Raw genomic sequence first — 15,305 nt, 5'->3', positions numbered from 1 at the left:
TCTCTAACATTTTCTGCAAAGCTCTCAGTCTTGTGATCTTTTTGCTGTCTGCATGTCTCACCTCTAATTTATTACTCAACCCACAGCAACCTGACTTTCATTTCCTACCACTGTCTGATAATTCCTTTTGTCTCTAATTGTCCCTTATATTGGTCTTCTCCAGTGTTCTGTCAGGATCCACTGTTTTTCTCCTCCTACATACTCTCATGGGTGATCTCATTCATATCTGTGGTTTAACTACCACTTGTACGCTGATGACTTCCAACTCCACAGCTTTAGTGCAGTCTTCTCCCTTAAGCTTCAGCCTTCTATATCAAAATTCCTGCCGATATGCCCACCTGAATGTTCCACATGGACCTTAGACTCGACACATCTAAAACAATTATTTTTTTACCCATACAAACTTCCTGCTCTTCTTATATTTATTCTCTATTTCAGTTGGTGGTACCACCATTGACCTAGTTACTCCAGTTAGTCTTGAGAGTCATTCTCTTTGACTCCTCCCTTACTCTGACCTTTAACGTTCAACTAACTACTAAGTCTTGAACACTCTTTACCTTTTAAATATTTATTGATCTCTCTTGTCTCTTATTCACTCTCACAACCCAAGCCTGGGACACCAAGATCTCTTGCCTGGATCACTGCAATAGCATCTTCTTGCTTCCACTCTTGCCTCTTACCATCCATCCTTCTCATAGTCATCAGCATAATCTGTGTTTCCTTGTCTGTCCTTCCATTAGGCTTTAAGCTCCTTGGTGGCAGGAAGCATATCTTACTCATGTTTGTATCCAGAGTTCTTAGCACATAGCAGGTGTTTGATTTTTTCTTTTAGAGAAAAGCCCTCATCTGTCATTTGTGCTTCAGTTTCACATTTCCAACCCCCCTCAGCATACCTCTTCTTGTAGGGTTCACCATTATTTCAAATTTAACATATTTAAAACTTCAAGTCATCTTTTCCCACAAATCAGCATAAACTCACAAGCTCATGGCAATTTTCTCATGGTTGTCAATCAGACAGCCAATAAATCTGTTGATTCTTTTACGTCTCTCTTATTACTTCTTCATGGCCATCCACTTCTTATCATTGCCTCCTTTTGAGTACTTTGTGCTGGGATTACTGCAGCAGCCATCTGGAGGGTTTTCCTGGTTTTACATTTTCCCCTTTCAATGCATTTTATACACTGATCTGAGAAAAAAGATCATGCAATTCCTTGCTCAAAATTCTCTAGTGGTTCAAGATCCTCCATCTTGTACAACCCACTTAATCCAACCTTGTCTCCAGTTTCTCGTGAGCCATGTGAACTAGGCAGACTGTTGTCTCTAAGAGCTTCCCAAATTCCCTGTACAATCCCAACCACAAGCCTTTGATTTATGTCCCTTTTCCACTGTTCAAATCCTACTCACCCATCAAGACCTAGATCAAATCCTACCTTCTCCACTGGACCCTTCTTGATTGAGTCAGGTCCTAATAAGCACCTCGTCCCATTTTCTGAGTTATTATAGCACCTCTGTCTGTGCTTCTTGCCTCAGCCATATGTTGTCTTGGGTTACTGCTTAATTGCTTCCTCTTTGATAGTATCTTCTCTTCAATTAGACTATAAATTCCTGGAGAACTGAGACTATGTGTTACATTTCTTTTTTATTCCCCTTGGTGCCTAGCCGTAAAAACAGAGCAGAAGGCCAGGCATGGTGGCTCATGCCTGTAATCCCAGTACTTTGGGAGGCCGAGGTGGGGGGATCACTTGAGCTCAGGAGTTCGATACCAGCGTGGGAAATATAGTGAGACCCCCATCTCTTTTTAGGAAAACAAAATCAGAGCAGAAACCAGAAAGTTGAAGGTGAAGAACTTTCTGGATACTCCCAAACTGACTTTTCAGTACGGCTGCTGAAGTTTTCTCAATTACCTTGAACACTTAACACAGCCATATTAAAATGTAAGAACAAAAAATTCTAAATGCAAAATATCCTTTGATTATATATACATACTGCTTTTCCATGCCCCAACACAGATAATTGAAAGTCAGCTCTATTTGTTTTCAGATTTTTGAAATGTTTTAGAATAATTCTCTTGATAGACACAGTTTGGGAACCAGATAAACCCATGAAAGCCTTTCTTCCAACCCTAAGGCACAAGAAAAAGTCACATTTTTTTTCTTACAACAAACATGTTTGGACCCTGAGTCCCTGCCCAGGCCTTTCTGGTTTGGGTTTGATACTTGTTTGTCCCTGTTGACAAATATAAGCATCTCAGGTGTAACTGTTACGTGGAACAAAGGTATAAATCAGAAGGGCAGTCATGTCTGCATTGTTATAAATTTGCTTTCTTCTAGGGCAAAGAGTTCACTACTCATTATGTCTTTCTTCAGATTCACAGAGCTATATCATGGCAACTTTTATTCTTTTACAAAGATACATTCCTTCCTCTTTGCACTATTCCTCTATTAGCATTGGGTGCATACCTGTTGACTGTAATTCCAACCCCCTGATACTCTATAGGGCCGGTTGTTGCTGGAGTGGTGGGCCTCACCATGCCCAGATACTGCTTGTTTGGAGACACTGTGAACACAGCTTCTCGGATGGAATCTACAGGCTTACGTGAGTACCTAATAGAGAGATGGATAGGATGGCACCACTCTGCTATTGAGAAGGTGATTATTCTTCAGAGAGGTGAAAGAGAGCAGGGTACTTGATGTTTCAATGTTTTAAAGAAAAATAAAAGATAATTTGAGAAGATTAAGATTTATCACGCATTTTCCTGGTCTCTAATGGCAAACCAGTAGGGGGTGATGTTGGACTGAACATGTACCTTTCTTTCTCTAGAAATGAAGCTGTAGCTAAGTGACACCAAAACAGCCACTCAATTTGATAAAAACAACTAAAATAGTATTTTGGGTAAAGAAAAAAATTGGCCGGGCTTGTGGGTTTGTGGGAGTCATGTTGAGAAAAGAACTACATAAGGGACTGATATTTTCCATTTTTCAACTAGTTTGTGGAGACGCACTGAAGCCAGCTGCCTCCCAGTTGGCTGCTGTTTGCTGTTGCAGTCCCCTTTTTGAACCAGTTAGGACCCCAGGAGTTCTGGCTTCATCAAATAGCCTCTACAATTTAGCTAGCAATAATCCCTCAATCCAAGTAGCTTGGAATTCTGAATTTATTGCAACTTCCCTGTATATAAAACCCTTAGCTTCTATCAAAACAGACATACTATCAAAGATGCCATTTCTTCTCTGCTTCTTTGAAAAGAAAACTGTACAAACCATATGCCATTTGTCTGTTGTTTGTAAGATGCTGGCTCAACTCTTACTCGGTTATTTACTACCACTACAGAATCACAATGTGCCTTTTGCTTATATCATGGTTGAGCAAAGCATTTTTTATGCTACTATAGGAAAAGCATAGAGAATAACATTAAATTCTATATGCAGTTTTCATTTTTCATGGATTTTGTACCAAAAAAGGGAAGAAACCACTTAAGCCCTTAGAAGGGCTTAACTCTGGCAAGACGAGTTCTTCCCAAGCTTCAGCACTGTACTCAAACTAGTCCCTGATGTTATGGTGGACTGTATCACAGTGGGTGGTGCCCTGTCTGACCCCACTTCTCATCACTCATGTGTAGAAACAGGCTTACACAACGGGTCCAGTCTTAGTCAATCTAGCCTGTGCTGCCATGATTAAGGAGGCAGTATGGAACTTAGAAGCTGTTGTCAGAATAAATTTTCTGACATCTGGGAAAGTCTTCAAACTCCTTAGATATGGCAGAGGCCATGGAAGTAGTCATCCAGGAACTGCTGCATTAATATGACTTTGCATATGACTTTACTCTTGAAGTGCAACCCAAGATGAAGTGAAATTTATCATGGAACTGCAATGCAGATTTGGCACAGTATTCTGGACTGATGTAAGCTTATAGAAGGCTGAAGTCATATTCTGGTCTGAACCAGGGAAAACTCCACACATTTCACGTTGGAAATACAAAGTTGAGACCAGAAATTGAATTTTGAGATGTAGACAGCACCTTGCCCAGTGATCAGCTAGAACGAAGAAAATGGAGTGAATCACCCACAGCAGGTGTTTATTAAGCACTGACTGTGCAAGGAAGTTATTGTGAAGCATACAAAGAAGTATACGCGTGTGCTCTCTGTGGTAAAGGAGCTGGTTAATGTGCTTTTCTAAAAGCTAATGACTATGACCCAAATATGACATTAAGCTCCACAACTGAATGGAGATCTGTAGAGAGGTAGCCTCTCCTCACATTGGATATGAAATCAGGACATGTCACATATCTATTAATAAAAAAATTATTTCATCAATATCTCCTTTGTGCTCAGTTGAAACCACTGAGATTCTGGAATGGAAGTGACTCGTGACCCAGTCCTGGAGTGATTCTCCCTACCATACAAGTGGATGGTGGTTGGTATGAGCTATCTCTCTTTTAAGCTGTGTGTTCCCTACCATCAAGATTACTCTACTGAAAGGCTCCCTGAAGACCAGATGCTTGTGGGATGCACACATAGGACTGGCTAGGAATATACTGGCTGGGCATGTGTATTTGAGGAATAGGACAACCTTTTTTGAGTAAGGGCTTTGGATGATCATGAGTTAATGAGGAAGACACAAACAAACAACAGTACTGAGCTATCAAGAGAAAGAAAGTCACTGTGAGTATACACAACAGAAACTCCTTGCAGTTCTCTCCCGCCATGCCTTCCTACTCAGGTTGTAATCAGCTTTTTTTTTTTTAAAAAAAAATGATTTTCTCAAGCATGTGTGAAAACTAGCCTTGGACTTTTATTTAAGACTCAACCTCAACAAGGTCTCACTTCATAGGGTGACAGTTTTAGAAATGTCAAGGATCTTACCTGAGTGAACAAGTGATTATTCTTAATCAAATAATTACCCTTAGGTTCTAAATAAAATTTTAACGTGGCAGTTCCCTATGTAAATCTCTTATCCCAGATTGAGATCATTGGTTAGAAAATAGTACACTCATGTGTAAACACAGCTAGGTGCCCCCACCCAAACGTCAGCTATAAATGTACAGTCTTCATAAAATGTCTGTTGAAAGAGTTCTTGGGATATTTCTCATTGATGTTTTATTTTTAAGTATAGCAATGTTGAGAGAGAGTTGTAAGAATGCATATGGAAAAGACATCCTTTTGCCTCTTAAGATATGTAAAACATGAGAGTTCAGCCATAGTAGCAGCCTGTGAAAGAAGCTGCTGAAGTCAAGCTTTCTTCAAATGACGTCACGTTTCAGCTGAGAGCACAGTAGATGCTGGTTTCTCCATCTCAACCTTTGAGCTAAATTAACACCTTTCTATTGCATGGCCTTTCATTTAAGATAGTGTCTAGGAGGCTGATAGGTGCTACAACTAATGCCTTATTTCGGCCTGGTGAAGAAGGCCATCACTCCCTCTCCTCCTCTTGTGAAACCCTAAGTAAACCTCTCTCAGGACGTTGCTAATGGTCTAGTTCATTTACAAGTGAAGACATTTATTACATTGACATTTTCTCATTAATTTTACCAGTGAGAAAGGAGCCCAAATCATGTCTCTCCTTCTTTTGCAGCTTATCGCATTCATGTCAGTCTCAGCACTGTTACAATTCTTCAAAATCTGAGTGAGGGCTATGAAGTGGAGCTTCGAGGAAGAACAGAGCTCAAGGTATAATGTCTTTTTGTTTTTTGAGCCAGACTACTTGGATACACCTGCTTCTGGAGAGGTCATGGTCTGCTGAAAGAGTTTACCTGGGAGTCTGAGACTCAGAGCTATAACTTGGGCAGAATCTTCAGCCCCATTTGGGGTTCCCAAAAGATTGCTCCATTTTGCCTCAATTTTCTTCTCTTTAAAATATGGCTACAGTGGGGAGGAGTATTGAGATTTTTTCTGCATTTTTCAGACTGTAAGTTGTATCTTTCTCTCTTAAAGAACTGCACAGAATTTGGCTTTCCAATGAGCTGCACTATTATTTACATTTTCTAACCTACATTTTTTCACTCTTTGGCAGTGCCAGACATTGTTCAATAAGCCATAGTAATTGTGAGTTTGGATTTTCTATTCACTTTCTCAGTGGCCACCCTTCCTGGGTGAAAGGCACCCATTGGCACACTATTTGCAGAGAGACTTTTTCTTTCCCTAAGAAACCAGGAGGAACAAAGTCAGTTTCTATGAAAGGCAAACATTTTGTAGCCCCTTTTTCCCTGTTAGAGTTATCACTAGACCTGAGATATAGGATTAGAATAACTTTAGTTTTCTTTTTTTGCCATTTCCACTGCGTTCTATTTATCTATTTCTGAATGACCCAAAGACCACTGGTTGACCCAGTTGTAAGAGAGCTCAGTGATATAATAATCTAACTCCCTCATTTTCAGATGAAGACCAAGGTCCAGAGAGGTGAAGTAGTTTGAGCAGGGTCACACAGTCAACTGATAGCAGAATCAGGTCAAGACTCAGGAAGCCTGACTTCTTTTTAGTGACCTTTCCATGACACCATGCTGCATAAAGATGATTTTCTCAGTGACTATTTTTGGGCAAAGCAAGAGCAGGGCACTAAGTGATGCACAATTAGCTTCTGACTTTGGCATTCCTTTTCTAAACAGTGGCAAGTTACATGTGGCTAGATTTCAGACGTTAAAGTTTGGAAGGTCTAACTCTAGTTGACAACTTCCTCCTATGGCTAGTCCTAGTTTTTTCCTTCCAATAGGTCATTAGTATCTTCCAGGAGGTTGGATGAGTCACTTACAAGGGGACAGAGGCTTCTTTCCCACCTCTTGCAGAGAACTCAGACAGTAAAATGTTGGGGACAGGGATATTACTTGGGCAGCGAATCTAACTGTCCAAAGCTTTTGTGATCCTTCTATACATTCTGTCATATTTCAACAGAGGAGTAGAAATGCAGCTTGGTTTCCTGAAGACCTTTTCCTCTGCATTGCTGGGCAGAGACCCCTCATTTAAAAGCTGAAGGGTTGCCACTTTTGAAACTGAAAAACGAAAATGCATCCCTGTCCCAATGGTTTTTATTGTCCCACAAGTTCAATTCAGGAGCACTCACATCTTTGGGTGTTTCAAGTACAAAATCAGGACTTAACTTCAAAAGGGCCCTTTGCAGCTTCATGGTTTCCCCAACCCCAGGGAATTTGGGAACATTTCACAGCAAGTTGGAAGAAGAGCCTTTCTCTGATGCCACATTGGGCCTGGATTATTGTTGTGGCAGGGTCCTTATGAGGAGGAGACATTAAGAGGGAAGAGAAGAGGGCGCCTCAGAGGAAAGGAAGGGGCAATGGGAACAAGGAAGAGGAGAGGAAGTAAGGCCCAAGGAAAGGTCAGGAGAGGAGGAGAGATCCTTTCTGTGTCTGTACCCTCTACCTCCCCAGCAGAAACAGGTGTTGTACTTTGCATCATAAGGGCTGGGGCACATGGGGTTTCTGGTCCACCAGGGACATGCAATATACCCCCAATAAGACCATGTCGCCAGCACACTTCAGAAATTCTGATTCAATATTTTCACTCCTCATCCACTCTGTGCTACTGGAAGCAAGAGTTGCTCCAGTACATGGGGCAGAAATATCACATTTGATGGTGAGCCCGGTGTGATTTCAAAGTTGATGGCTAGAAATGTCTTTTCCTTCCAGCTGACTGATGTTTGAAATTCCTCCATTAAAGCCTTTTCTCTTGGGCTCAAGGTTTATATCCAGTAAGAACCTTCTTCCCTCCACGCCATCTCCTCCACTAGGTTGATGACACTTTACGTTATTTCGGGTTGAGGTTACAAAGAAAGAGACCAAAGTGACGAAGCTGAAGTAGCTTGGGGGAGGACTCATTTAGAGATGAGAAGCTCAGCCTCTTGGGCCCACTGCCCATTGCCCACTTCAAGCCCCTCTTGTACTATACAGGCAACAAATTATCAATGCCTAACTGGCCAGTTCTACTTTTTCAATATTTCTCTCCTGGTGGGCTAGTGATAAGTCACTGTATTACCTTTTCTCGTACATGAGTCCTGTTTCAGTCACTATTTTTCTGACAAGTGTGGAGCTCCTTGCTGAGATTTTTGTATATATCTAGGCTTATCAGCTGTATTTACCAGAAACTTTTAGGTAGATTTACATTCTGGGGAGACTTTCTCAAATGACTGCTCTTCAGCCAGTTTATGTTGTTGCCAGAGGTGGATACTTTAAAAATATTTTGTAATTTTTTATTGTAAACTGACAATTAATAATTGTGTACTTTATGGGGTACAAAGTGATGTTATGATTTATTAATACAATGTGGAATAATTCAATCAAACTAGTTAACATAGCCATCACCTCAAATACTTAACATTTTTTTTTTGTGGTGAGAACATTTGAAATGCATTCGCTTAGTGATTTTGAAATGTACAGCATTATTAACTATATTCACCATGATATGCAATAGAGCTGAAAAAATCACACATATTCTTCCTAACTGAACAGATTTTGTGTTCTTACACCATCATCTGTTCATTTCACCCACCTTTGGCTTCTGTAACCACCATTCTACTCTCTGCTTCTATTAATTCAATTGTTTTAGATTCCAAATATAAGTGAAAACATGCAGTATTTGCCTTTCTGTGCCTGGCTTATTTCACTTAGCAAATATTCTTCAATTCCATTCATGTTGTCACAAGTGATAGAATTTCTTTCTTTTTAAAGGATGAATAGTATTCCATTGTATGTATACACTAAATTTTTTTTATCCATTCATCTGTTGATAAACAGGTTAATTCCATAACTTGGCTAATGTGCCTAGTGCTGCAATGAACATGGGAGTGCAGATATCTTTTTGACAGACTGATTCCAATATTTTGAGTAAATACCCAGAAGTGGAATTGCTAGATCATATGGTAATTCTACTTTAACTTTTTGGAGGAATCTTCATGCTGTTTTCCATAATGGCTGTACTAATTTACATTCTAGAAGTGGGCACTTTCTGAACTTGTCTTTGAATTCTGGGGTTAAACAGTATTTGGTTCTCAGGTTCCTAAGTATTAGTATTTGTTTTATTTTCCCCAGTCTTTCCCACTCATATCCCAACCCCAGCATACACACACAAGCAGTGTGTGTATGAGCATGTCTATGAGCACACACCTGCACACACACCAGCAATTAAGAAATAGTGAGATTGTACTGACAGATCCATGAAGGTCAGAAAGTTTTGCCTCAGATTCTTGCCCCATCACTGACTTAATGTCTGACATCAGACAAGTAATTTCACCCTCTCTCTGTGCTTTCGTTTGTCCACATAGAGGCCTCATCTGACTTGTGGTTATCAGGAAGCTCATTAATCTCACAAGCTTCAAATTTCCCAATAGTTGCTTTTTGGCCTCTAGATCTGCCTTTTGACTCCAGTGTGTTGGAGAAGCTTTGTGGTATGGAAGGAAGAGCATTTAAAATTTGGTGTCTAGTAGAGCTGGTTTCAAGTCCCAGCTGTGCCTATTTATTGACAAGTCATTTAATCTCCAGGAATCTCAGTGTCCCCATTCGCAGAATGAGATTAATAATTAACCTACATTCCAGATTTTTGTGAGGATTAAATAAGATAGGAGATACCAAAATGTCTCATAAGCATCATGCCAAAGTAAGATGCTCTTATATGGGGGATCTCTAGGACTGCTTGGGGATTGATATTGGGTCAAAGAGTTTGGTTCAGGCTTTAGTTGTTGCCATACTTGTTTTCTCTCTTTTTCTCCCTTTAGCAAAATTGTGGAAGTCAGGTAGGTAAACAGAGAACTGGGATTCTAAGAATTCTTTTGGATGGACTCCAAAACCTCAGAGAGCCCCTGGAGCTCCCCTGCATACTCTTTGATTTGGAAGCTTGCCTGAGTCCATAACACTTCTATCCTCTTTTGCAGCCATTAGTTTTGGCATCCCAGTGTGTCCTAAGACCCACCCAAATCTTTGGACAATCCCTCTACAAAGCTCCCTTGGGGATTGGCATGCTGTTCTGTTAGCCTCTAGATCTCAAGACAAACAGTCAAATATGGCTGAGGGTGGGGGGCCCTTGAGTTTGAACTTTAATAGCATGTTTTTCCAAAATAAGATCCAGTGGTGTCTTGAGTATTCCAAGTGCACAAGGGCTGAGAGTTTCAATTAATGAAACAGTCTGATTATTTACTGGGCAACTGTCTGTATAAGACACTACACTAGGTACTGTGTAAAAAGAAAAAGCTTTGGAATCAGAGGAGTTGGGCTTCATGTGTTTAGAACCTATAACATGGCCTAATGGTTGTGTTTAACTGTACTGTGAGTTCCTTAAGGACGGAGCCATCTCTGTATTCCCAGCCCTAGTACAGGAGGAGTGGAATAAATGAAAGAATGAGTGATGGAATATATTTTCAAGTTGCTTACCTCTTCTGAAAACAGAGTGGGCTCAAATAGTCCAATTATTTGAACTATTTGAGGCTTAGGGAGAGTCTGATGCCAGTTAATGGAGGTTGGACTATAGTGGTATGCTCTTTCTACTTGCCTCATAGAAGGCTTGTTCAAGCCTTGAATCAAATATTTGCAAAATGCTTTGAGATTCTCCAATTAAATGTGCTAATTATTATGGTTTTTGTCATTATTGTTAAGGGATAAAAATATGTGATATAAAATAGGGAACAGTGGACTTGATATTTAAAGGGGTAAATCTAATTGGAATTTCTAAGTTAAACAATTCAGAACTGCTCCAAATGAGAGCTGCTGTGAGTGAGACCATATTTCAGATTAATGAGTTGGAAACACATCCCATTACTTTTCTCAGTCTTGGTAAACACATTTTTTTCTTATGGATTAGAGGAAATGAGAGAACAGATGAAAGAGAATTGAAAGGAGGAGAGAGAAGCACATTGAGAGGAAAGTTTACTGGAAAGAGAGAAAGGCAGAACAGAGGCAGAAAATTTGACTCCTCTGAGGTCATCACTCAGGCCCTGGGGTGACTAGCTTGAGTTTACACTACTTTTCTCTTCTGAGACCTATGGTTCTTGACAACCAAGTAACTGACCTATAGATGGAGGCCAACCTGGGGTCTTACCCTACCTGTAAGAGTCCCTTGGCTGGAAGAAAAGAACACTGCACAAATGTAGACCTCTCAAAATAGCCAGGATAATTTAGGCTTAAAATTTAACAGCCTGTTTTCCATTTCTACTCTCTTTTTGGGTTTGGTGAGAGCCATTGAATGAGAGGGTAAGCGGGTAGGTAGAATCTGAATATAGGTACTCTAGATACAGAAGACAATGGCTTACCTAATGCCAAAAGATCAGGGCACAAATGATAAGCAAAATCTTCAACTGAGCATCCAGACATTTGGTTGCTGTCAAGCCAAACATCCACATTCCCAATGATGAAGCTGTATGGTGGCGGTAGACAAAACATCTGGATGACAGCTTGATATAGTGTTCACTTTTCATCTGGCTGCTCTGGCTCAGCCCCGTAGGGAGGAAGACTCCAGGGAGTGGTGAGGCAATTTCTGAGCCAACCTGAATGCTTATATTCTTTTGGAAAATTGATTATAGCAGGCTTAAGATTTTTTATGTTTTCTATAATAAGGGCAAAGGCACAGAGGAAACCTTCTGGCTGATTGGGAAAAAAGGCTTCATGAAGCCCCTTCCTGTGCCCCCACCAGTGGACAAAGATGGGTAAGTGGAGTTCACATTTAATTGGAGTCTTCCTATGCCATACTCTGCCACACTTTCTTCACTACCTATTTGATGTCTCCCCTGCCCTGCAGGCAAGTGGGCCATGGCCTGCAACCAGTGGAGATTGCAGCCTTCCAAAGAAGAAAAGCAGAAAGGCAGTTGGTGAGAAACAAGCCATAAGGTAATGGCCAGGAGGAAAACAGAGCACAGCAGCTTGCCAAATTTTCAAATCTGGGGCTTCCTTTGGCATGCGTGCCAGTGTCAGCCTATACTCTGTTGGCATAGTGTGATGGAGCTGGAGAATTTCCAAGCTCTAATAAAATGGGTGAAAACCTTGTTGTGGGGAGGCCTGCTGCAGGGTGAGCTGCACCTGTGGGAAATTGTCTGCCCTGGCCCGAGAGAGACCCTTACCTCTTGCCCTGACAACATATTTGAATGCTAACAAAGCTGGCCTTGCTATCCAATTAACAGGCAGGTACACCTGTCTCTTTTATTGTTGAGCACCTGGGCCACATGGTGAGCCACATCAGATCTTTAGAGACTTACATCTGTCTAGGCAATAGCAGTAGGACTACCGGCTATTCCTGGGATCTGTTGGCAAGACCACCTTGGAGGGGATGTTTATGTCATTTCCTCCGGAGGCACTGCCTGATCCCTTTCAAGGGATCAATTTTGCCAACCAAAATAAGACTGGCTACTCTTTGACTGCCTGGCTTGTATTCAGGACAATTTCTCCCATCCTTCCTCCCCTACTAGGATGGTACAATTCTGAAGCAGCAACAACCATCTAATTATCAAGAATTCTCTCCACATATTTATCGGTATTTATCTCTGAGGAATCCATTGTGTTCTTGGGCTCTTTTCAGTATCTCTTCTCTTCTTTATCGTGTTTGCTTTTTTTTTTTTTTTTTTTTTAAATCTTGCTTTCTTATTCTCTCTTCCATGGAAACTTTGGCCCTGAAACACTTTGCTCCCTCCACATATCCTTGGAAATCACAAGATTCTAAGGTAAACATTAAGGCATCTCCACATACTCCTGCTCCCTTGTTCTCTAACACGTCCCAGAATAATCACAATTCTAGCAGCCACTACTAAAGGCATCCACATACTTTCATATTCTCCCACTGGCCTCTGATGACTTTGTTGATTCTTTGTGACTGTTTCTGTCCTAAGGAAACCCCAATGCATCTTCATTTCTACAACAATAACAGGTACTCTGAACTAGTCGTAAACATTTATGCATCACAAAGGCTTCTGTATTGAGTGTGTGGCTCTTCTGCAGCCTCCTGAATCACCCTCTGACTCACTGACACCTGGGGCCAGGATTTGTTCTACAGTCTTCCAATTTCCAGAAACATTCTTTCCTGTGATTAGGGAAACACAGGAACAACCTCTGACACAGACAGACACACACACAGATCCACACACATACTCTCTAGCCTCTCTCTCTCTCTCTCTCTCTCTCTGTAGGAAAGTGTTTGGAAGTTCTTGAAGGATTTATCCCTTTGGAAGGGTAGTGTGGCATTGGAGGCACTGTACAAGAACCCATCCATTCCTAAGAATGTGTTGGAGTTTGCACCAGAAAATACTGCAACTCACTTACCATCATTGGCTGTGTGATTGGTAGTGCTTTCCTGACATGCAGATGAATGTTGCTTAGGTCATTTGTAAATTCACTCATCTGGAACCCCTTGACAGAGGGCCAGCTTCTGTGTACTGTAGATATATGGAACAGATTGAAGCCATTGGGTCAAGAGAGGATTCCATCCCTGGTCCTGGCCTCATTAACACATGTACTTCAATCAGCATGTTAACTGACCACATGGCCTTGGTGGCCTATACAAATCACAAAAATCCCCAAGAAGTACATCCCTGACAAATTTCAGAAGGCTTGTCCTAAATCCAAGCACTCCTCTGTTGCTGTTACTTGCTAACACCACCTATTCCAGAATGTTTCCAACTTTCTGTGAATTTACAGGCTGACACTTACTGGGATAGACCCAACTTACAAAAGACCTATGATACCTATGAATGCCACTGACTTGCTGCCACCATCATAAGAGATGTTGAGGAAAAACTTGAAACCTTTAAGAGAGCCCTGTGGGGTTGGCCAGGGAGGAAGAAAAACTGCTATGAAAGGGGGCACAGCTTTGGTGAAGTGATTACAGGGGCTGCCTCTCAAGCAGGGCCCTACACGTCACCTGATAACTCTTATCTTGTGTCCCCAAATATCCACTACTTCTCAAACCTGGTTTTTGTATCATCTGGTTACTTTCCATAAAATTTCACCTACTGAGGTTAATTTTGGGCTGACAAGCCCCCTTTTTTAATCATAGATGTGCTTTTTTGAGGGTGAGAAGCAATTAATCACCCATATCATAATGAAGGTGAACTGAGCTAACTGTTCAGGAGGACTTGGCAGTTTCATTTTGATTAGGACAAGGAGAAATGGGGAAGTTGGCAGTTTTGAAGAATAGAGGGTCACACTGGCAGGCTTGGGATAACACAAAAGCAGTGGATCCCTGGGAAATAGAAGAAGGGTAAAAATAAGTATGAAGGTGGAAAAGTTAGCTTAGATTCCACCTCTTTTAAACCTTTTGAGTCTTTATTGGACTCAACGAATGGAGAGAAAGCACATTTTCCTTCTGCTATCAGGACCCAGGACTCCCACCAGAGCTTTAGTATAACTCTGCTCCATGTGGGTTAAATCAGCCTTTGTGGACTGGCTAGAAACCTGACCACCACACATATAGCACTGTTACTATGGAGGAAGCCACTCCAAGTTCCAAATCATTGATTTATAAATGTGTAGAACATACCTCATTAGTAAGTTGAAGACCACCTGTATATTAACATGCCCTCTTTTTTGTTAAATTTGTAAAACCCTTGTAAATGGCAATGTCTAATTTTGCAAACCTGACACATGTAATAATGTTTATTTGTTTAACAATCCAGGAAAGTTGAGCAATTTGCAAGCTGTTTATGGAATATAGTAGTGGTGTGGGGCTTGGAATCATTCATATTGAAATCCTGTGAAAGGCCTAGGATATATAAGGTATGGTTACTGTTTTCTCTTTCTCTCGCCCAGGGGCAAAGGGCTCCAGGATTTGAATCTTCTCTTGGTGAGGCAATGGGAAAGCTCACTTCAGTTCAAGAAATTGTTCTGCCTGGGCAAGAAATTAGTGAATGACTACACCTCTGAGGATGACCTAATTCCAGTGTGAGCAGGACCTTGGGAAGTAATTTTTAAAAGTTTTGCTCAATACCCAGCTATCACTAGCAAGGCCGTATGAATGTAAACTGCAGTAGATGTGAACCTTATGGAAGAGTAGAGAGCCACCTCCAAGTTTAGTCATTCCAAAGTAGCAGGCCCAACTTGGATTAAGATGAGAAGCTCTCTATTTTCACAGAAAAAAAGTAGGAGGCAGTATGTTTTCTTTTTCATTTCGTTTTAATCTCTAGAAAGTATTTAATGAACATAATTTATAACTCAGATACTATAAGATTAGTTCCAGGAAAAAAAAAACCTTCCAGCAAACATACGTCTGAATCCCAGTCTATTGTGACCTCAATTGGCTGGAATGCATAAGGAAGAAAGAGGGAGAAGAGTCTGGTTAATTGTGTTGTTTGGATAACTGAAGGCTAAGAAGTTTCTTTGTTTTCTTATTGCTCAT

General features: G+C 40.9%; 1 protein-coding gene across 1 annotated transcript in view; it reads left to right on the top strand.

Annotated features, from left to right (window-relative positions):
* Positions 1–14,813, top strand: part of GUCY2F (guanylate cyclase 2F, retinal) — a 109,070-nt gene extending 94,257 nt beyond the window's left edge. The window contains exons 16-20 of the mRNA XM_003822021.5: positions 2,497–2,595; positions 5,569–5,663; positions 11,543–11,631; positions 11,724–11,812; positions 14,720–14,813. Coding sequence (XP_003822069.3) covers positions 2,497–2,595; positions 5,569–5,663; positions 11,543–11,631; positions 11,724–11,811 — 371 coding nt within the window. The 3' untranslated portion in view covers position 11,812; positions 14,720–14,813. The remainder of the gene's footprint in view (positions 1–2,496; positions 2,596–5,568; positions 5,664–11,542; positions 11,632–11,723; positions 11,813–14,719) is intronic.
* Positions 14,814–15,305: the final 492 nt, after the last annotated feature.

Source organism: Pan paniscus, chromosome X (assembly GCF_029289425.2).
Source record: "Pan paniscus chromosome X, NHGRI_mPanPan1-v2.0_pri, whole genome shotgun sequence".
Lineage (NCBI taxonomy): Eukaryota > Metazoa > Chordata > Mammalia > Primates > Hominidae > Pan > Pan paniscus.
The sequence above is the reverse complement of the archived record's forward strand: the minus strand, read 5'-3'. Positions and strand labels throughout refer to the sequence as shown.